The sequence below is a fragment of the Rana temporaria genome, chromosome 6 (genome assembly GCF_905171775.1).
Source record: "Rana temporaria chromosome 6, aRanTem1.1, whole genome shotgun sequence".
Taxonomy (NCBI): domain Eukaryota; kingdom Metazoa; phylum Chordata; class Amphibia; order Anura; family Ranidae; genus Rana; species Rana temporaria.
This window is the reverse complement of record NC_053494.1, coordinates 91,888,559-91,912,970: the sequence shown is the minus strand read 5'-3', so window position 1 is coordinate 91,912,970 and position 24,412 is coordinate 91,888,559. Positions and strand designations below refer to the sequence as shown.

The 24,412-nt window shown below is 39.1% G+C and overlaps 1 protein-coding gene across 5 annotated transcripts in view; it reads left to right on the top strand.

Moving 5' to 3' along the window:
- RBFOX1 (RNA binding fox-1 homolog 1) overlaps positions 1-24,412 on the top strand; it is a 1,331,074-nt gene that overhangs the window by 611,735 nt on the left and 694,927 nt on the right. For all 5 annotated transcript variants that reach the window (XM_040356987.1, XM_040356988.1, XM_040356986.1 and 2 more), the window contains exon 2: positions 9,586-9,828. In XM_040356987.1, coding sequence (XP_040212921.1) covers positions 9,586-9,828 — 243 coding nt within the window. The remainder of the gene's footprint in view (positions 1-9,585; positions 9,829-24,412) is intronic.

Sequence of the window (24,412 nt, the reverse complement as noted above, 5' to 3'; positions counted from 1 at the left end):
TCAGGTTCATAGGCTTGAGTGTTACGTTTTCAATTGGCCTGGTTTGCCTCAGGTTGCTCAGCCTCGCTAGGTTCTTGAGACTGACACGTTTTCAGTATCGTGCTACGTATTCGTTCCTGCTCTACGTCACTGAGTGTGTCAATCACGGACACCCGCGTAGGCAGGGGTTAGGGAAGGTGGGGGTTTTCCTTTTCCTAAGGTAAATTGGGGCTCGTTGGTCATGTTTTGTTTTTAACGATGTCGTTCTTGTTTGCAGAATTCATATCACGGGCAGAAAAAATCGAAGATTTTGCCGCCATCCGTCCTGCTCCGGTCACGGGGTTCCATACACAGTGGCAAGCCCTCTTGAACCTCCCGATACTGCCTTCTCTTTTGTTACAGATGAAGCTTGATCTTAAGTTCTTTTCAATTCAGCCTGGTAGCTCTTGACTCGGCCTGGGATATTTTCCAGGCGTTTCTATCTCAGTATCCTGGGTTCTTTTCTCACAAACATTCTGTACCTACTTGCGGTTTGGTTCTTTTGCCACTTTTCAGCCCAACAGATTCCAAGCTGGTGCCCAGCACAGTCTAGGCGCCGGACTTTCGTGGATGTACTCAGAGATAGGCCACCCTCCTTTCCCTAGCACTCCCTTCCCTGCTAGCACAGGGCATGACACGCAGCCTTTCCTTGCTGCCTAGCTAGGGTAGCGCTTCAATATTCACTCCGGGCCGTGCTTTAGTACAGGTGCAGTTCTGCGGCTTTTCATCGAGGGGTCTGTATGTTCGTTTTTGAGAAGTTAGATTGGTGGTAGTCAGCTGTCTTTTCCGGACATATCCCATTTCCACATGCCTGTCACAGGCATTCTTGCATTGGGGGCTTGTGGTTACATACGGTTACATTCATTTCAAATCTCTTTGCTAGCTCATCCTACTGTTTTATTTTTGGCCCCTTTTAGGCATACCGACCACGTGACCCCGGCACACCTCAGGTCAATTTCCCTGTTTCCCCTCAGACCTTTCTCTAGCACGATTACCTGAGACTCTGAGTACAAGTGTTAAGGCTGACCGCAGGTCAGCCTGTATTTGTAGGAGGAGTCGGGAGGTATTTAAACCCGCCCTCCTTCCTCCTTCTGGGCGTCGGCTTTCTGGTGTCCCACCCACCCATCCCCTTTTTCTTGCTATTTATTCTTTTACTTCTACTTGGGTATGCCCCCTTTTAGGCATACCGACCACGTGACCCCGGCACACCTCAGGTCAATTTCCCTGTTTCCCCTCAGACCTTTCTCTAGCACGATTACCTGAGACTCTGAGTACAAATATCTGTATAACAAGAACTGCGTGAGGACAAGACTGAATGACATTTTGCGCATCAAAACCACTGCCTTTGACCCACACCTAGCCTATGTGCTGCAGTCCAGATCTCAGTTTCATCCTTCACATTAGTGCAGACAAGCTTTCTTTTTCAATTGATATATTGTACAATCTCAGTTAATGTCAGTTGGTCTAAATTAGTTATGAATATATTTGCACACAAGGGGGCAGATCCACAGAGATCTGCACGGGCGCAGTGTATCAGAGATACACTATGCCGCCGTAACTTTCCCGGCTTTGGTTCAAATCCTGAAAGATTGCTCGCCGAAAGTTACGGCGGCGTTGTGTATCTCAAGCGGCGTAACGACGTGTATTTCAAATCGGCGATTAGGGGGCGTGTTTCATTTAAATAAAGCGCGTCCCCACGCCGAATGAACTGCGCATGCGCCGTCCCAAAATTTCCCGCCGTGCATTGCGCTTAATGACGTTGCTTTTTTTTTACTTACACGTGAATTACGTACATTCCGATTCAAGGACGACTTACGCAAACAAAATGGGGAACGACAGCCATACTTAACATGGCAATTCTAACTATACACCGCAAAACACCAGCTTTAACTATACGCCGGAAAAAGCCGACTAGAGACAACGTAACAGAATGCGACGGCCGCGCGTTCGTTCGTGGATCGTCGTAAATCGCTAATTTGCATACCCGACGTGGAAAATGACGCAAACTCCACCCAGCGGACGCCGAAGTATTGCATCTAAGATCCGAAGGCGTACGAAGCCGTACGCCTGTCGGATCTAACCCAGATGCTGTCGTATCTTGGTTTGAGGATTCAAACTAAAGATACGACACGGGTAATTTGAAATTACGCGGCGTATCAAGTGATACGCCGGCGTAACTTCTTTGGGGATCTGCCCCACTATGTATACTTGGTGTTATGTTCCTGTTCATATTTTTGAACTTAAAAGTTGATAGACAGATTTTATTATAATATGAAATGTACTTTACAATGTTCCTGACATATATTTCAGCTTCCTGGATTTTTTAACCATGTTACAAAATGAAAAGTATGACGTTTGCAATAAACTTTGCATAAAATATTTAATTTGCATTAAATTTTTTAATGGCTCAAAGAAAGTCAGGCAAAATGGTTGGTGCTCATGCATGTTCACTTCATGAAATCCGACCCACTTTGAAAAAAGTTTGGACACCCTGATTTAATCCAATAAAATAAGAGGTTACTTCATGTAAATTTTAAGTTAATACAATCTGACAACCATATAAGTTTGTTTAATACGATTATCAGCTTGACTTCAGAAACCCAAGAAAACATGTGGACTGTAACAAAACTGCAAAAGCACAGTTTAGACTTGATTGTTAACATATCTTTTTTTTTATGTTGGTTTAATGTTAATAAATCTTCTAACATAATGGACATCACAAGTATACTTACCTATATGTAGGTCAAACAAGGTCTGAATGAATGAGGTGTAATTTCAACAACACTGCCACTCAGAGCAGAAAATTATGTAGCATACCACCAGTGTCTCCATTGCCTCATCCATTCTCAAGACTTCTACATACAGTAGAGATGTTAACATATTAACTGTACATGCCTATGCACTATTTTGTCATCATAAGCTCAGATCTTTATTAATCTAGCTAATTTTAAAGGTTAATATGCAAGTTATTGTCATAAAAAGTGTTTGGGCCATTTTTTTCGGGAGCAGTCATTTTAATAATGCTTAAAGTGAAACAATAAAAGTGAAATATTCCTTTAAATTTCGTACCTGGGGGTGTCTATAGTATGCCTGTAAAGTAGCGCATGTTTCTCATGTTTATAACAGTCTCTGCACAAATTGACATTTCTAAAGGAAAAAAAGTCATTTAAAAATACTTGTGGCTATAATGAATTGTTGGGTCCTGGCAATACAGATAAAAGTCATTGAAAAAAACAGCATGTGTTCCCCCCTTAGTCCATTACAAGGCCCTTTGGGTCTGGTACGAATATTAAGGTGAACCCTGAACCAAAATAAAAAAAATGTCACGGGGTTCACCCCAAAAATTCATACCAGACTGTTATCCAAGCACGCAGCCTGGCAGGCCGTAGGAAAAGAGGGGGGACGAGAGGGCACCCCCCTCCTGAACCATACCAGGCCACATACCCTCAACATGGGGAGGATGTCCCCATGTTGATGGGGACAAAGGCCTCATCACCACAACCCTTGCCAGGTGGTTGTGGGGGTCTGCAGGCGGGTGGACTTATCAGAATCTGGAAGCCCCTTTTAACAAAGGGGACTTCCAGATCCCGCCTCCCTATGTGAATTGCAAAGGGGTACCCCTACCATTTCACCAAAAAAAAGTCAAAATGTTAAAAACCACAGGAGATAGCTTGGGACAAGTCCATTATTAAAAAGAAAAAAAAAAGATTCCACACACCCGACGAATGATGTTCTCCAGCCTGACAGCTCTTATATAGCTGAGGGTTACCCGCGAATGTGATGGATGGCCTTGCCCTCAGCTATAGAAGAGCTGTCAGGCTGGAGAGTGTCATTCGTTGGGTGCCTCCCATGGAGGCAGGATCATGTGCGTCGTATCCTCACTGGAGATCGAGAATGGATTACATCGCTGGAGATCAAGAATGGATTACATCGCTGGAGATCAAGAATGGATTACATCGCTGGAATCTTTTTTATTTTTAATAAAGGACTTGAACCAAGCTGTCTCCTATGGTTTTTAACATTTTGACACACTTTTTTTTTTTTATCTGTATTTACGGGACCCGACAATTCATTATAGCCACAAGTAGTTTTAAAGGCCTTTTTTCTTTTAGAAATTTCATTTTGTGCAGAGACTGTTATAAACACGGGAAACATACGATACTTTATAGGCATACTATAGACACCCCCCAGGTACAGAATTTAAAGGAATATTTAATATTTAAAATCACTGCTCCCGAAAAAAATCAGTTTTTAAAACTTTTTTACATTGATACATGTCCCCTGGGGCAGGACCTAGGTCCCCAAACACTTTTTATGACAATAACTTGAATATTAACCTTTACAATTAGCACTTTTGATTTCTCCCATAGACTTTTAAAGGGTGTTCCATGGCTTTCGAAATTTGGCACGAACACCCCAAATTGTTCGTTATTTGGCAAACGGGTGAATGTTCGACCCAAACATAAAGCTCATCCCTACTCATGAGGTGAAGTAAAAATAATGTTGGCCTTCTCTGAGAAGTGGCAGCCTGAAGCAATATTCTTATCTAATCACATGGTAGGAAAATCCTTATTTGCTTCCTAATGACTCTTTTAACTACTAACTTGAATATTACTGAACTTAGAATGACACTGCATTGTAATTGCAGCAGCAAAGATTATGTAACAGTGTGAAATGTAACAAGATCATTAAATAAAACAAGACAACACCAACCTCATAAACACAAAAGAGTTTATATACTGCACTAAATAAATAAAAATTGATCACTTTGCAAGTAATTGTTCTGCGAGCTTTGTAACTAAGGTGAAGCTGTCTTTAATTCATTTAAAATTTGGCTTTTTAATTTACAGTGTATCCTGAACCTAGTTAGGTATTCAATTTTAGCACAGGTTAGCACAGGGATACGCTTATTTTATACCTGATCAGTTCAACCTCTCTTTTTTAAAGCATTATCAATGGGCATTTGCTCCTACACTCCTAATGCATGTTGGTTTATACTTATGGGCAGCCTTATAAGGGTGTTACATTTTGGTTCAGAAAATAGAAATTAGCTAGAAAATATGCAGTGAAAGATCATGTGATAATACTACCCTCTTAGTTTGAATTAACTCCTCTCATGGTAGATGTGCCATTAATTCATTACAGGCAGTACAATGATTGTCTGTCAGAATGTCACAAACTGAAACATTTATTCAGTTAAGGAAAGTATGAAAATGGATATTTTCTTGATAAGACCAAATTAGAACTCTTAAAGTTTAGACACATACAGTATATTAAGTCAAATATTGCACCACTGCATGCCAATTCACTTGAATTGCTGGCTAAGCTATAATGAAATTGTCTTTTATAATTTAACTTGGTAATTTTTCATATACCTATAATAGTTAACAAATGTTGTAAAGTATACAATTGGTAACGTTTTTTTTACACACAGTATATACAATATATATATATATATATATATATATATATATATATATATATATATATATATATATATATATATATATATATATATATATATATATATATATATATATATATATATATACACACACATATGTTGTATTTACTGTATAGTAGATATTAAATTCAGAATAATGAAATTCAAGTTGAAAAGTATTAAGCAAATAAAATACTGATATAAGCCTGTAGGAGTTTAGGATAAAGGAAGTACTTCATGAATCTATATAGTTTACATCCTTTAAGATAGTCTTTCTCATCTCCCTCTCCTTTTTTTTTTACAAGAAAAAACCCACACAGACATCGAAGGTCCCCAAAATACACAGCATGTTTTTTTTTTTAAACATCCTACAGCATGAATGAAAAATATATGTGTAGAGTCCCCCTCAAAATGTGTAAATACATAATACATAATACCCTTGTCATTCACAAAAAACAATATGTCACATGAAAATCAAAAATCAAAACATTTGAGAAGAACCCGCTCCATTCCCCACCCATTTGCTTATGTGACCAGTGTTTCTCAGCCATGTAAGTTAATGCCATCAATAAATAGAATAAAACAATTGATGAAATAGAATACGTGCATTAAAACCGATATATCCAAGCAGGATAACATGGCACCATGTTACCTGCATGGAAATACCGGTTTTATGCGCATATCCTATTTCTACAATTGTTTTATTCTATTTATTGGGAATTCATGGTAATGCTGTAGATGGTGCTGGGAGATGACATCACTGCTTTTTACCGCTGGAGGCTGTACATTAGGGAATGGCATTGTTGCTTCTGCTGTGATCTCTGGAATTAGCACAACAAGAGAATACCTCATAGCGGGTTTGACCTTCCTAACAGGATATCCTGGCTATCTGAGTAAATCTTATCCTTTCGGTGGTTGCAAACCTTTGTGGTGGAGGAAGTTTGATTTGCCTCATCTCTGTTTCCTGAGTACAAGATTTTCCACTTCTTCATCACCTTTAGGCAGTTGGACATTTTTTTCAACTGCCCCTGAACTCATTCAATGTTATCTTATGTGTACAGGTTCGTTTACTGTCGTTTTTAGGCAGTTGCGTATATAGGCCTTTTTTTGAAGGCAAAAAAATGTGTTCAGATGCCAAAGTTTCCGATGTTTCAGGCGCCAAACACTTCTAAACGTGACTAAACATGGCTAAACGCGTTTTTGGACATTTAAGAAAAAATGGCTAAACGCGACATGTAAATGCAGCAAAATTTACGTTTTAAACGTGGGTTACTATCTGTCAAGTTAAATTGTTCGGGAGAGGTTGTAAAAAGGTCCCATGTACATGAAGCCTTATGGGACTTGTTTTATTGTTTTGATTCACTATTGATTGAGCACTGTGCACATTTATAATATTATATTAATTAGCGCAGCACATTTATATATTTTTTTTATATTTGGTTTGTGATAAATATCTCTTAGTTGTGGTTGCAGATTTATGGTTTCTTAGACATTGACACAAGCACAGTAATATTTTGTTTTTCTTTCTACATATTTGCTTCTATGTCAGGAAGCACATTGTTTATTGTTCACTTGATTTTGATGACTGAAGTGAACACACCTGCGTATGGTACTTGTTGAAAAAACAGTCTATAAACTATTAGTAAAGTGAGTCAAGTAGATCTTAATTTTTATGATTTATACAATGCAAACTGTCATTGTTGGTATCAGAGAAAATTATAGTCAATTAATCCCCTGCTAATCACACTTCCCCCTTTAGACACAGGGCCCCATTTCCTAAGATAACATTATGGGTGTCATTTTAACTATTTTCAGCTAGATAACTTAGAGACTGGCATCATAATAAACCCTTATACAGTGGCAAAGTAAAAGTGCACTATTAGGGTATAAAACTCCTTATGTCTTGCTAATCCTTCTCTGACCCCTCCCATGAATCAACTGCATGGTCAACATAAAGACTCAGCTTCTCCAAAAGGAGATCCAGGACAAAATATAATATAATAATTGGAAGTCCATTTTACCGTATGGCCAGGAGGCAATGCATGCACAGTAGTGTTTTATATAGACTGCAGCATTCATGAAGGTTGTAAATCTGACATAAGGTCTGACATTTTAAATATTTGATGGAAGAGATGTCAGAAGGGAAAGGTGAAAGTTTATGCTTCAAAATTCGACTTGTCCTTTAATGCTGAACAAATAGATATAGACTGTCATGTGCAACCAAAAATGTAAAAAATTATTTTATTATATATAAATATAAGTACGTAATGGGCACATCACCTCACCAGCTGTTTCAGAATTGCTAATTTGTATTTGAATGCAGGAAATTATGTGCAGTAAAATATTAAATACTGCAAGAGCACATGTCAGTAAGATACAGCCCTGTTGTTTTGGAAATATCTTTTTAATCATTTAAATGTCATGCTTCAGGTTATTCACTCACAGACAAAACAACTTGTTTACCAAAGAAATAATCTATGAGTTTAGAGCATAATTCTCTTCTACAGTCATAAAGGCCACATGCTATTGCAGCAATAGACTGTAATGTACTGATGTTACTTTAGGGCTGCCACCTGGCACACAAACCACCTACCCTATTTACTTACAAAAGACTCAGAGATGTAGTCCGGAATTTAAAACGTGCAGTGGAAGTAGATTGATCTTTACCTAAAGTCAAATGAATACATTCTAATGAATTAAATCCTATACTGCAACTCTAAAATAGAATTTGTATTTTGAGACATTTAAAACATTTCTAGTGTATAGTGAATGTTATTGGGATTTCCACTGCATGGGAATATGTAATTACGTGAGCTGTATTTAAGTAGGTGGTATTGAATTGGTTGTGAGAAAACGTATCCAAATAACGATATAAAGGTGATAATATTAATGTGCACAAATGTTGCCAATCTGTTTTGATTTAAAAACACATTGATTGTGATAGTAACTAATTACATACAGTACATGTTCAAAAAATATAGAGCATTGCTCCCATATGGGTACAATTTTTGTTATGATTGATATCTGTGAAACTAAACAATTCTTATCCAATTTTTGAGTTACAATTTTCTTCTGTAAATGGACTAGAAACATTCATATTCACTCTATGACTTGATTTAGGAAACAGGAAGAAAAACTGTCTATGTTGCCCATGAGAATGAATCAGTTGCTTGCTCTCTTTTGTAATACAAGCTGTAATACAGTTTAAAAACTGAGCAGTGAAGGTGTGTGTGGCTTATATGCATTTTAAATATTTGCACCCAAAGGTTAACTTTTTAAATTATAAAATGCTTACCTCCACTTATAACAATTTGGGTTTAATTTATATTTGCATGTGTAACTTTTCTGGTGTCTGTGTGTACATTTGTGATTTCTTTAACAATAAAACAGAAAAAAGAAAAGGCTACATATGTTTACTCTGGCGTTTAACAACAAAAGACGTTAACATCTACACCTAACCTGATGTGTGATCCACAAATATTTTTTTGGGCAAAGTTATTTCCTATACACCAGTATTCATTTACAGCATGTCCCACATATATACTAGGTTATGAAGCATGAGAGAGTGGGTAACCGCTCAAAGAGAACCAGGTAATCTGATTCCTGTGGTCCGAGCCAAGGGTGCAGGCAGTGCAATCAAAATGCAGGTTAGGATGAAGGAAAAAAAAAGCTGGGACAGCCGCACTCCAAAAAAACTCCTCCTTTAATTAAAAATCACAAAATACATGCCACAGCCAAAAACAGCACAACAAAAGAAAAGCTGACGTTTCGCACTATGCCTTAGTGCTTCTTCATAGCTAGGTTATGAAGCATGTTTGTATATATTATTATTATTATTATTATTATTATTATTATTATTATATTTAATATTATACAGGGTTTTTTATAGCGCCAAAACAGTTTGTTCAGCACTTTACACTGTAGAGGGGGGACAGCACAATTACAATACAGTTCAATACAGTAGGGACAGAAGTATAGACAGCACTAGCTGTTTAAACATTATGTTTATTATTTTTTGTGTTATTTGATATTCTCTATGTGTTCTGAATACATTGCGAGGTACAATTTATTTTCTTTTGACCAGATCATGCTTATCACTTTTTCCTTGTTTTTCTTTTTCTCAGGGTAATCAGGAAGCTACAGCACCTCCTGACACAATGGCTCAACCTTATGCCTCTGCTCAGTTTGCCGCAACCCAAAATGGTATTCCAGCAGAATATACAACTCCACATCCCCACCCGGCTCCAGACTATACAGGACAGTCCACAGTTCCAGAGCATACATTAAGTATGTACCCTTCGGTGCAGACACACTCTGAACAGGGTGTCACGGATACAAATGCACAAACTGTCTCTGGCACAGCTACAGTAAGTCAAATCAGCATTTTAGATTTGCTCTTATGTTCTAAAAACATATGTACATTATATTATTATGCATATTGTGCTTTCTGTACTGCTATGCTGTTGATAGCCATACTTATGTGACCCACTTTGGTTTTAGGGTATAATATGTTCTACAGGGCAATTTCTTTGGCCATTATTTTCTTTCGTGTCCCAAAAGCCCTTTGGGTCAATGTTTCCCATAATTAGTTTAGTTACAAATACATATGATACTTTCAAAATTCAAGTACTACCTATGCGTTATTTAAAAGGAGGCTTCTAAAGGCTACATTTACTACCCATATACACTGCTAATTTGCTTTGATTTGTTTATTTTGATGTGGCTGATAACCGTATCTTCTTCCTCCATCCTAATGGATTTCCATTAGTATCTTTTTTCACACTGCCAGAATAATTCCCCAGAGAAAAGGCCACTAGTGTCTTCTCATTGGTCATCCTAAATTGGTGGTGTTGGTGTCTGTCACCTGCAGTAAAAACATTTACTACCAATGTTACAAATCCCATAAGTCCTCTAGAAAACTCTGGTTTAAGTCATATTAAAATACTTCCATTAACCTTATTCACACTAATAATCCAATAATATAGTAACAACTTGGAAACTGGTACCAGGCAGCCTGATTAGAATGTGTGTGAAATCCTTCTCTGGAGATGAAAACCTAGTCAAAATAAGTGCACCTGACTGCCTTAGGTTACACTTGTGCTGTATTTGAATTTTCATGGCATGCACTATATTTAATAAACAGATGTGCACTAAGGATGGTTATCAACATAAGAAAAGTTAGCGGGTCATACACACTAACTTCTTTATATAATATTGGATGAAAATGTCAGCCAATAAATGTTATTGCATAAACAATGCATACTATACACTACTCTATAGCAGTGGGTTGCATTCAATTTTTAATACTTGTATAGCTTGGGTAAAAGGTGTCTATCAATGCTCTAGCCCAGTGGTTCTCAAACCTGTCCTCAAGTGCCAACAACAGGTCATGTTTTGGGAATTTCTGTTTTAGCTGTCCAAAATACCAAGCCATTGACTTTGATTTAAAGCACCTGTGCAAGATAAAGGAAAACCTGTAAACATGGTCTGTTGGGGGTACGTGAGGACAGGGTTGAGAACCGCTGCTCAGTACTTATGTTCTATCCAGTGTGCAACAAGAAAAGTTCACTTTGTTAAAGTATAAAAGCAAAAATGTTTTAATATTATTTATGTGTAAAGTGGAGAGAAAATACAAAACCTGTAATTTTTTTTAATACAGTCTATGCCTGATAGGGAGATAAACCCACTCCATTTATCCGCTTTACCATTATCACCAACGGTTAAAAGTGAAGGAAAACCCCAACGTTTGGGTTGTCACCAGAACAGGAATAAAGGGGAACTCTTCCAATCAGAATACTAGTTATGGTGACCCTAGTGACAACCAGGGATTTTCTCTCACTTTCTGTTTTTGACAGGAAGACATGGGAAATATACAGATAGCAAAAAAAAAAAGAAAAAAAGAAACCAACAAAACCTGACCAGGGTGATAACCAATACTTATTCTAACATGGGCAACAACATTTTTTGGCTTTGGGTCTACTTTATATGTTTATTTAATCTTGCAAGTAATGCTAGTTGAGGATTACCCAAACCATGCATGCTTTTTTCTGTTAAACTGTATATCTGAGGCATTATAAGTGTGCCAATTCAGCATGCATCACAGCAAATAAAGTAGTTATACACATAATTTGATTAGCACTGCTTGAAATATGGGACATTTGCATCACTGGGGATAACTCACAAATGTTCTTCAAATATTGGATTTCATGTAGGGGGAAAGGAACATCTGAATGCATTCTAACTTCTTCCAATTACTATTACGTTATTGGCCAATATACGACTGCTTAATGTAATCAAATTGTTAAAGAAAATGACATATCCATATTTTGCAGTCCATACATTTTATGTGCATATAAAAAATTAATTACATAGACTAAAAATATCCATTGATCCCATTCCCAGCCCTCCCCTCCCCACCTCCCTCCTATCGTACTACTAAAGTGCATACACGTTTTATCCATATTTCTTTCTTAATTTGTTCTTTACAAGTTTTCCTTAATTAAAGTGAGCGGCCTATTTTGCGTAACCAGTGCTCCCATATTGCTTTACATTTGTTGAGGTTTCCATGTTCCCATCTCCTTCCCTATTGTGTTATTCATTGCATTAACCCATTCTGTTACGGTGGGTGGATTTTGTGCATCCCATTTTAGTGCTATCAGTTTCCTCGCCTGGAACAGGCATCTTATAACTGCTTCTAATGTATCCCTCTGCCCCATTCTCTCCTCAATGCAACCTAATAGGCAAACCCTGGCCTCAAGTTCCAGATTGGTCCCAAAGGTTGCATTTATAATGTCCAAAATCTTAACCCAATATCTATGCAATAGAATCTTCAATGGTAAACTCAGGCTCTTTATATACAGTCAGCAACCAAATGAACAATGACTAAACTCCACCCACAACATTATACAATGCTTCCTAACGAGCCTCCAATACACATCTTGTTTAGACTTTCTGGCACCCGGTCTTACACAATCCACATGAGCTAATTAGCTACAGCTGACAAGTCAGACATCATGACTCCGGCTCTTCTCACCTGCTATACAATACACATTTATCATCAATAGAAATTCACACAATACAGTGTTAATGAGCATCACACAATGAAAGGTCTTTAGAAGCCAGACTAAGGTTAGTTTACATGACAGTAGCAGACTTAATTACCCCCTTAACAGTCTGTGTTCCCACATGAATGAGTCACTCTTCTATTGACCTGTTGAGTTCAGAATCAACAACCTGTAATTAGTTCTTCCAGACATTCTTGAATATATTGTGGATTACATTACTGCCCCATCTCATGTAGTCCAAGATATCATTTTTCAGTCATCCTATGCCCCTAGTGGACATAGGATGACTTTAGACACAAGAGTCATCGGTGAAGCTGAAACAGGAGTACCCCACACCCTGCAAGAGCCTCTGGGTCCCATGGGCCCTCCCGTTACACAAAGCTTTAAAAACGTTATCATAAAAATCACAAGCATATCCAGAAGAGTTCTCCAGTATAGCCTTGTTGCCATATTTCTGGAAGTAGCTCCTATAAGAACTTCCTGGGCTTAATTGAGGCAAGAATTTGTGCCAGTTTAAATAATATTACCAACACATGTATCAGTTGCAGGTCGTTCTTACTACAGCCGCTATGGCAGCAATAAATGCTTAAACAAATGACCACCAATTTTCAGGAATTAGGACGAACTCTAAGCTGGTGTACAGAGGTACATTAGCTGGCTGTGCCTGTGCTAAGAAGCTGCTATATATGTGACAGCTTCCCGTACATGGCTGTATCCCCTACCTTATTTAGCTCTCCACCAGGAGATTTCTTGGTCAAAAGCTTAATGTAAAAAAAGCTAAATGGAAAGCTGTAAAATAAACATTTACATAAATTATCATATTTACAATAAACAACGTGCATACATTATATATTGTTATAATTGAAAAGTAAACTTTGTCTGTTAAACGTTGTAACAGAGTTTAAGCAAGAAAGGACCACGTTGCACTACTACTGCATTGAAAAATACATCACACTCACCCCCACCTGAAGGACCATCACTTTAGTTGGGCAGTCCTTTAGATGGAGGTACCCAAGATGTAATATTTGTGCAATCAATCTTGCTGAAGGAAGTGATTCTACCAGTGTGCAGCAGATGTTTCTTATCTAGTGGATTAAATTTAGTTTTAATATTTCCCTGGATTTCAGACTTACAGAAAACATCAAACTGAACATATGTTAGAACAAAATTTAATTAGCAGAAATTTCTTTTAATGGAAACTGTAGATTAAAACAATCAGGGAATCTACAGAAGTAGCAAATGACGTTTTATACAGAAATATAACTTCAATAGAACTATACATGAACCACTTGAAATATGTCACTGTTTCTTGTAAAAGCTATTCCCCAGATTGTCTTTCCTCCTTTAAAACTCATGGGTGCCCTAAATTACCAATAGTACGATTTAGAATGCAGAAGAAGCAGAATCAAGCTCAATTTTAACATAAGCAAATTAATAAAATAAATTTCAGGAATTCACCCACTTTTTAAAAAGTGCTGGCTTACAATGGGTTAAGTGAATTAGTTGTATGTCACCCCTCCGTTTTATCGTATGTAACCACTCTGACTGCCTCTCTTTTCCTTTAGCTCAATCACAGAGCACTTTGTATTCTGTGAACCCACTAGATGAATGAATGAAAGTATTCTGTAAATGGACAGCAGAGGAGAGGAACGTGCAGTGACAGCTGTGTGAGAAAGCCACATTGCTCCTGTCAGAGTACTGAGAGTATAACACTTTTTAAAATGTGTAATTCCTGGAGTTTTTCTTTAATCTATTACTCATTGGTAAATCGACTGATATCTTTGACACATGGGGGTTTACTGTATTTACTAAAGGCAAATAGACTGTGCACTTTTTCAAAGTGCAGTTGCACTCTGCAAGATCAGTTGTGCCAGAGCTTAGTAAATGAGCAAAAGCTCTGCTGATTTCAATCATCCAATCATGTGCAAGCAAAAATTCTTTTTTTTTTTTATTTTTCTTGCATGTGATTGGGTACTTTTTGCAAAGTGAAGCTTTACCGCATTTACTAAGCTCTGGAGCAACTGCACTTGCAGAGTACAACTGCACTTTGCAAAGTACAGGTATTCTCCTATGCTTATTTCACAATAGGTGCTTTTTAACCCCTTTGTGACTAGTGGATAGGGGTCTGAAATGGAATCAAATGTCACTTTTGTGAGAGTACATTGCACAAGTGCACAGTTTCACATGCATTTTTAACATAGTCCTTTATGCTGCATTAACCCTCCTTCTGTGTGAAGAATAGCTGGTTGTTAAGGAGTGGGTCAGGAAGTGGGCCGTCAAGTCCTTAACTACTTCAGCCCCAGAAGGTTTTACCCCCTTCCTGACCAGGCAATTTTTTACGAGTAAGCACTGCGTCGCTTTAACTTACAATTGCATTGCCGCGCATCGTTGTACACAAATCAAATTGATGTCCCTTTTTCCCACAAATATAGCTTTCTTTTGGTGATATTTGATCATCTCTGGATTTTTTTTTGTTTTGCGCTATAAACAAAAAGGACTAACAATTTTGAAAAAAAAAAAAATGAATTTTCTGCTATAAAACATATCCAATAATAATAATAAAAAAAAAAATCAAATGTCTTCATCATTTTAGACCAATTTGTATTCTGCTACATATTTTTGGTAAAAAACAATCCCAAAAAGCATATATTGATTGGTTTGTGTAAAAGTTATAGCATCTACAAACGATGTGATCAATTTATGGAAGTTTTTTTTTTTTTTTACTAGTAATGGCAGCAATTAGTGATTTTAAGCGGGACTGCGACATTGCAGCAGACAAATCTGACACCAAATTACACTTTTTGGGGACCAGCAAAACCAATAATGTGATCAGCGCTAAAAAAATGCACTGTTAACATCAGGGGCAATCAAAGGGTTAAGTGTGCTCCTAGGGAATGATTTCTAACTGTGTGGGGGATGGATGCACTAGATGAAGAGAGACATCTGTGTTCCTGATTAGCAGGAACACACGATCTCTCTCTTCCTGTCTGACAGAACAACAGTCTGCCTTGTTTACATAGGCAAACCACCGTTCTCCTTCAAACGATCGTAGATGGCCACCAGACCTGCTGATTGCTCCCACTGTGTCCATTCACATTTTTTTTTTTTTTTTACATTTTTATTGGATATGTTTTATAACAGAAAGTAGAAAATATCATATTTTTTAACAAGTTTGGTATTTTTTCATTTGTATGTTAAAAAATTAAAAACCCAGAGGTGATCAAATAACACCAAAAGACAGCTCTACTTGTGTGAAAAAAATTAGATACATTTAATTTGTGTATATGACCATGCAGTTAAGGTAGTACAACGTTGAATAGCACAAATTGCCCTGGTCATGGTTAACAGTTGAATCCACACAACAATGTTGTAATCTGACTTAATGTTATGGGAAACAATTTAAACACATAGATACCTATATTAAATTCATTTCTATTAGTGGATTTTTTATTTTTTTATAAAAGTTTCAGCTTCCAATAGGGACTGTCTGCAAACTACATCTCAGAAAAGATAAATACTTTTGTCTAATACTGTAGTGCTGCAGTTGTGGCTTTCCAATGCTATGCTGGCCCCTCTTTTGAGCATAGTTAAACAAATAATTTTGATAAAAATTGATAAAATTGAGTATAAATACGAGTCCAAAAATACACCAGATAATTATTTGCAACAACTGTATAATCTTTTCTGGAGGGAGAATTAAAATTTTTTGGTGGTGCATAAAACAAACAATGATGTTCCAAGCAAGGGTATTGATTGGATTAACCCTCCTGGCGGTATTCCCGAGTGTGGCTCAGGGTTAAATTTCAGTACCATTAGCGGTAACCCAGAGTCACACCTGGGATTGCATTACAGAATCCTGGTACAGCGTACTTACCTTGTCACCAGGACCTTTGATTTCCCCCCACTGTGTCCTCCTCCGAATCATTCGCCCGATGCTTTGCGTTCTGGGCTCCATTCCCTGTGGACAAATAAAAAAAAAAAAAAAACATAACACATACATTACACTGTATTCTTTACAGATTATATTACTGTATCAAATCATTTCACCTCCCTTTTGTCCCTAGTGCATTGTCCAGTGTCCCGCATGCACTTGGGGTACTCAGGGGCACCCAAAGGTAAAAAATTAAGCAGCAAACGCAGTGCACAATGATGAATTGTGGGTGTAGCAAAATTGTGCAAACAGTTAAAGTGGGGTTTAAAACCTGAACCTATTCACTGTATGCCACAGTCCTTGAACCTACAAAAGGTTCCCAAATTATTTTGCCACAAGTAAGGGCTCTTTCACATGGGCGGACCATATGTCCGCTTTTTCATCCATCTGTGTAAAAAGAGACATACATTGATCCCTATGAGATTGCAGGTGTCAGTGGATGAACATCCGCTGACACCCGATCTCACCCGGTTCCGCAATCCTCCGATTCTGCAGACGGAGGAAAACCCTATTTTTCCATCTGTCTGAAGATCGGATCGGGTGAACACGGACAGACAGGGAGAGCAGAGAAAAGACAGGGCGATCCCCGCACACTGGCTTGTTTTAGTTTTAGTTTTTTTTACAGCTAATTCAATTGCTTTACCTTCTATGATAACCTCAGCACTATTTGGTCACCTAAATAACAATAATTATAATTCTATAAAAAAAATTAAGGTTTAGATGGTCATTGTAATTCACATATGGAATAGGGGCTAATGGATATGTCTTCCCTGGGGCCGTTTTAAAAGGAAAATTATCTAGGTTGTAAAAGAACATAGGGATTGTAAATGTTGCAGTTGTTGAATATTGATTAGCTCACCCAATGTTACCATCCTATATATAAAACATATGCACTCTATCATATGATTACATTACACATTTTCTGTAGTGGTATAGAGGTGATTGCAGTTGGACACTATTCAGGCAGAGCTTGAGATAATGGTTCACATACATTTAGTTGTCATGAACATTCCTAAAGCCAATGCCGTAAGTCAGTGCAATTCTAAGAATTGCCTAGATCTGAAATTTAGATAACACACAGCTTTTTGTTTAGTAAGAAATGTAAATCAATATTTCTTTTAAATCCCTTAAAAGAAGGCCACTTTTGAGGATTAGAAAATCTACTTTACTACACTAGTACTGTAGATGAACCTATTAGGATGTATTTAAAGAGGAATCCCCCCCCCTCGTCCTTTTTTTTTTTATTCTATTCTGATCCTTTAACTTTAAAGAAGAACTTAATTCTTTAAATATATATATATATATATATATATATATATATATATATATATATATATATATATATATATATATTAATAAGCTTTAGCTGCTACAAAAATCAGGTACTTACCAGTGCCTGGAGTTCAGCCAGCTGTGACTTCCTGAGGAACCACAGTCAGATCCCTATTGCCCATGCAAAAGATTGCACAGTGCTTTTGGACTGGGCTAGCATCATTCTGAGGCCTCGTACACACCACCGAGGAACTCGACGTAAATTAAACATCCTTTTCCTCGACGAGTTCCTTGTTAGGCTTGTAGAGAATCTTGACAAGCTTTCTTTGCGTACACACTGTTGAGACAAAATCTCGTTGTTCTCAAACGAGGTGACATACAACACGTACGACGGCACTATAAGGGGAAGTTTGATTCCACTGCTTTTGCTAATCTCATGTTACTGCGTGTTAAGTAAAAGTTTGGTGAGAGACGATTTGCGCTTTTCAGTCTGTTACAGCGTGACGAATGTGCTCTCTCAAACCCTACTTCTACCGAAGGCACGCTCCCATCTCATACTGGATTCTGTTGAGAAAAACGGTTGTGTGTACGAGGCCTCAGGCCTCGTACACACGACCGTTTTCCTCTACAGAATCCATCAAGAAACTTGGTGGCAGAGCTTTTTTGCAGAGGAAAACGGTCGTGTGTATGTTTTTCATCTAGAAAACTGTCGAGGAACTCGATGAGAAAAAAAGAGAACAAGTATTCTTTTTCCTCGTCTGGAGTCTCAATTTCCTCGTTCGTGGGTATGCACTCAAGAAACTTGCGCATGATCAGACCAAAGTATGAGACGGGAGCGCACCTTTGGTAAAATTAGCGTTTGTAATGGAGATAGCACGCTGTAACAGACTGAAAAGTGCAAATCGTCTCTTACCAAACTTTTACTTAACACGCAGTAACATGAGATTAGCAAAAGCAGCCCCAAGGGTTGTGCCAGTGGAATCAAATTTCCCCTGCCGTCGTACGTGTTGAACATCACTGCGTTTGAGAATGACGAGATTTGGTCTTGACAGTGTGTACGCAAAGAAAGCTTGTCAAGATTCTCGACAAGCCTGAAGCCTCGTACACACAACCGAGGAACTCGATGGGCGAAACACATCGTTTTCCTCGTCGAGTTTCTTTGTTAGGCTGTCGAGGAACTCGACAAGGCAAGTTTCTCCATTCCCGTCGAGGAAATAGTGAACTTGCTCTCTTTTTGGCTCGTCGAGTTTCTCAACAGTTTCCTCGACGAAAATGTACACACGACCGGTTTCCTCAGCAAAAAAATATCTCCCAGCAAGTTTCTTGCTGGTTTTTGCCGAGAAACTCGGTCGTGTGTATGAGGCTTCACAAGGAACTCGTGGAGGAAAACGATGTTTCATTTACGACAAGTTCTTCGGTCGTGTGTACAAGGCCTTAGACATGTGATGGGTCCCAGGAAGCTGCGGGCAGCGGGTGGGGGCAGAGGGCATGCCTAAACATATATCATTCTTGCCTAGGTGACATGTGAGGAAGTGGGAGTGGGTACCTGTTAAGGGCAGAGGTAAAGTTTTGCTTTCACAAAAATACTTACCCACCAAGTGAATTCAGCTCAGTCCTGCTGTATTTCATCTTTCCACTGCCAAATGTCGGGTCCCACACCATCATTTTCCTAACTTACACCATCAGAAGTAAGTCATCTGTCTCTTCTAGTTTCTTCTAGTCACATTTTAAACATTTTAAAAGTAGAGAGGCTGTGTGGGGCTCTGCCCACACAGTAGTGTCATTTATTCATTCATTCACAGAGTTGTGTGAACAAATAAACTACAAGTACCGTCCACCATCATGGCAGACTACTTGTAGTTCTGCAAGAACTGCAAAGACACTGGGGAGCACTCTCATAGTTCATTAATTATTCCTGCTCTTTATTAAATGGCTGCCCATACAGGAGGTGCAGGCAGGCTGTATTTGGATTCTGCAGGAGCCTGACATTGCACCTGCTATCAGCACATAGCTCTGCAGGTTCTTAAAAAAAATTGCAATTTTTTTTATTTACCTGCAAAAATATGTGCATTTAGTATACTTTTTACTCCTATCTGGTGGGGACTACAATGTTTGAAAGTAATATTGCAGTTAGGATTTTTACTGTTGATTGCCTGTTTCTACTTTATCATTTTATTACAATATAACGTGTGTTCTCAGGGCCCTAAAACTATTGAATATCCAGTGTATTTTGAGCTTTACGATAAGCTCAAAAAATAACAAGAGAGCGTAGAAAACGGTCATTGTAAAATCTGTTCTCAAGGTGTCTATCGGCTTTCATAATGTGACAAATCCATATTTTAATTCAGCCCAAACAGCTGCAGACCAGCATTAGTGAAAACAAATGATGTGCTCAGATACTACCATTACACTCCACTACACTTGAAATTGCTGAAGGTAACGGCTGGAGTTGTGTTGCAGCACTAAAATGATGTGGAAAAGAGATTAACAAATATTAAAAGAGGTTGCTGAAAGACAAAGATACTCCCACTTTATATTATTGTAAACGGTATATGAAAATGTATAATTCATATTAGCATGCAGTAAACACACATTTCTTGATGAATTAGATGTAGAGTTGCAACCTTTTCTGGGCCTTTTTTTCTCTTTCGTGTATAAACATTGGCAATAATTATTCTTTGTACTGGCCAGACTAGGAAAGCACCAGCTGGATGCCAACCCTAATAAAAAGCAAGTTTTAATTCCTTAGAAAGGATATCGATATAAAGTTACAAAACTGCATTCACTATACAGCAAGAAAATGCACAGACTTCCATCATGTTTCAATCAGAGACGTTGCTAAGTCTACAAAAGATCCGGGGCTAGAGCACATAGCAACGAAGTAAAGAAAATCATGCACTTGGGTGGGCATATACAAGTATATGTCCTCTGTCCCCTGCACCCCACTGTAGTGTTCTCTGTCCCCTGCACCCCACCGTACAAACACACACTGTGTAGGTAGAACTCTCCTACCTTACACAGGTGTTCAGCAAGCAGAGCTTCTGAGATCGGCATTACAGGGCTGGATAAGGGCAGTTAACTTTTCACATTAACAGGCTGGTGATTGGTTGCCGTGCAATCCTACCAACCAATCACCTGCTGTTTAATGAAAAAAGTTAACTCATGTGGTTCTCGCCCCCATCCAGCCCTGTGCTACTGTCTGTGCATTCCTGTGACTCCTACTTCAACCATGATTTTTCCCCTATTGGGGATCATCAGTTTGGTGACATGTATGGTCTGTCATGACGTTTTTTTATTGTATATTTTTGTTTGTGTTTTATTTGATTTTATAATAATAAAAAGTTATACTTTATCATATATGTATTTACAGTTTATCTATTTACCTGTACCGCAATAGACCAACTGTCCCACTTTCTTGGTCTTTTTGGCTTTGGGGATCAAAAGTCCTATCTCTATTCAATTACATTTTTGGATGATGGTACTATTAGTTAACAATATTGGGCCAGATTCACATAGAGATACGACGGTGTATCTCCTGATACACCGTCGTATCTCTGATTTACGTTGGTCGTATCTATGCGACTGATTCATAGAATCAGTTACGCATAGATATGCCTAAGATCCGACAGGTGTAACTGTGTTACACCTTCGAATCTTAGGCTGCAATTCCAGGCCGGCCGCTAGGTGGCGTTTCGCTTTATTTACGCGACAATTATGCAAATGAGGAGATACGCCGATTCCGAAATGAACGACCGCCCGGCGCTTTTTTTTTACGTCGTTTGCGTTCGGCTTTTACCGGCGTATAGTTACCCCTGCTTCTATGAGGCACAGCCAATGTTAAGTATGGCCGTCGTTCCCGCGTCAAATTTTGAAATTTTACGTTGTTTGCGTACGTCGATTCACAAAAGCGCTGGACGTAAGTTACGCTGACGCCGAAACCAATGACGTCCTAGTGACGTCATTGGGAGCAATGCACGCCGGGAAAATTCGCGGACGGCGCATGCGCAGTTAAATCGGCGCGGGGACGCGCCTGATTTAAATACTACACTCCCCCTAGCTGTGGAATTTGAATTCCGCCGGGGTATTTAAGATACACCCCCTGCAAGTTTTGAGGTAAGTGCTATGTGAATTAGCATTTGCTTTAAAAAATTGCAGCGGCGGATCTTAAATCACATAGGTTACGCGGATCTAAAGAACCGCTAACCTATGTGAATCTGGCCCATTATGTTTTTTCTTCCTAAGAGGCTGAAAGACAATTCAGTATCTGACTTTAGTTTGAACATTTCATTCTGTGCCTCTAATTCCCTTCACCTTAAAGCGGAACTCCGGGCTCCTTCCGAAAAAAACTAAAGTCAGCAGCTACAAATACTATAGCTGCTGACTTTTAACCACTTGGTAACCGCCCTATAGCCGAAATACGGCTACAAGGCGGTTCCCTTACTTTGGGAGGGCGTCAATATACGTCCTCCCAGTGAATCAGATTCGCACGCCCAAAGGGGGCGCGCACACGCGATCACCGTCGCTCGCCGGGTCCACGGGACCCGCAGCAACAAGGATCGCGGTAAGGAGCCAATGGAAGCGGCTCCTTACCACGTGATCGCGCCGTCCAATGACGGCGCGATCACTTGTAAACAAACCGGCGTCATGTAATGACGCCGGTTCCTCCCTCTCCTCTCTGTACGGTCCGTTCGGTACAGTGTGAGAGGAGAGGGGGGAGCGGGTGGCAGCAGCAGCACTCTGGGCTGGATCTGTGACAATCGCAGTCACAGATTCAGCCATCCCTCCCTGCGCAATACTCTGCAATACCCCCCATACTGTGCAATACCCCCCATACTCTGCAATACCCCCCCATACTCTGCAATACCCCCCAATACTCTGCAATACCCCCCATACTCTGCAATACCCCCCCCATACTCTGCAATACCCCCCCATACTCTGCAATACCCCCTATACTCTGCAATACCCCCCCCCCATACTCTGCAATACCCCCCCCATACGCTGCAATACCCCCCCATACTCTGCAATACCCTCCATACTCTGCAATACCCCCCATACTCTGCAATACCCCACATACTCTGCAATACCCCCCATACTCCACAAAACCCCAATACTCCAATACCTTACAATACGTCGCCTATGGGGATTTTTAACTAGCAAAGTTTGGCGCCATTCCACGAGCGTGTGCAATTTTGAAGGGTGACATGTTAGGTATCTATTTACTCAGCGTACCTTCATCTTTCATAGTATGCAAAAACATTGGGCTAACTTTACTGTTTTTTTAAGCACAAAACAGTTTTTTTTTAAAAAAACATGCGTTCAAAAAATTGCTGCGAAAATACCGTGCAAGATAAAAAGTTGCAACAACCGCATTGTATTCTCTAGGGTCTTTGAAAAAAAAAAGCATATATAATGTTTTGGGTTTCTATGTAATTTTTTAGCAAATAAATGATGATTTTTACATGTAGGAGAGAAATGTCAGAATTGGCCTGGGTGCTCCAGAACGCCTGATGGTGCTCCCTGCATGTTGGGCCTCTGTATGTGGCCACGCTGTGTAAAAGTCTCAAACATGTGGTATCGCCATACTCGGGAGGAATAGCAGAATGTGTTTTGAGGTGTAATTTGTAGTATGCATATGCAGTGTGTGATAAATAACCTGCTAATATGACAGAAACTAGATTTTTTTTTTTTACAGAATTTTTAGTCTTTTTTCTTTTATAGCGCAAAAAATAAAAACCGCAGAGGTGATCAAATACCACCAAAAGAAATCTCTATTTGTGTGAAAAAAAGGACACAAATTTCAGATGGGTACAATGTTGTATGACTGAGTAATTGTCATTCAAATTGTGAGAGCACCGAAAGCTGAAAATTGGTCTGGTGATTAAGGGGGTTTTCGTGCCCAGTGTTCAAGTGGTTAATATTAGGATACTTACCTGTCCACGAATGCAGTGGTGTATTCATCCGAGTACATTTTTTCAATTGGTTCTGGGTGCTGCTGCCACCATCTTGGCTAAGGGAAACTGGCAGTGAAGCTTTGCGGCTTCACAGCCGTTCCCTGCTGTGTATGCATGAAGCGCAATGCACTTTGTGAATGGCCCGCCGGTGGGGGAAGAAAGAGGGGGGCTGAACTTCTGTCTGAGGTCACCATGGCAAAGGCAGCCGAAAGAGGGAGTGGGTACCTATCAAAACCAGGTACCTGCCCCCTAAAAGTACCAAAGGTGAAAGTTTGTTTGAGAGCACAGCCAATGTGACAGTTACATTCCTGTCATGTGAGGGAATGTAAGTATTGTTTTAAACTGTTCAATTGATGGGTTTAGTTTCACTTTTGGGTTTGCTTCCTGCCTGGTTCACACCAAATGTGGCAGTGGAACTGGGGAAGAGCCAATCAAGTGAAGCTTCACATTTTGTCTGGCGCTTCACTTTAAGTGGAAATGTGACGGGGCAATGTAGGGACCAGTTCTTCTTCTCCCTTAAAGCTGCCATCTTGGCCCCTGTTTGATCTGCAACTGTCATGATGCTGCACATGTGATCAGTAATGATGCCAGCCATTTAAAGATTTGACAGATGGTTTGAGAGGACATTCAATGTGACAGTTACATTCGTGTCATGTCTTGGGAATGTAAGTGTTTTTTGAAACTGTTAAATCGATGACTTTAGTTCTGCTTTGGGTCTACTGCCTCTAAGGCC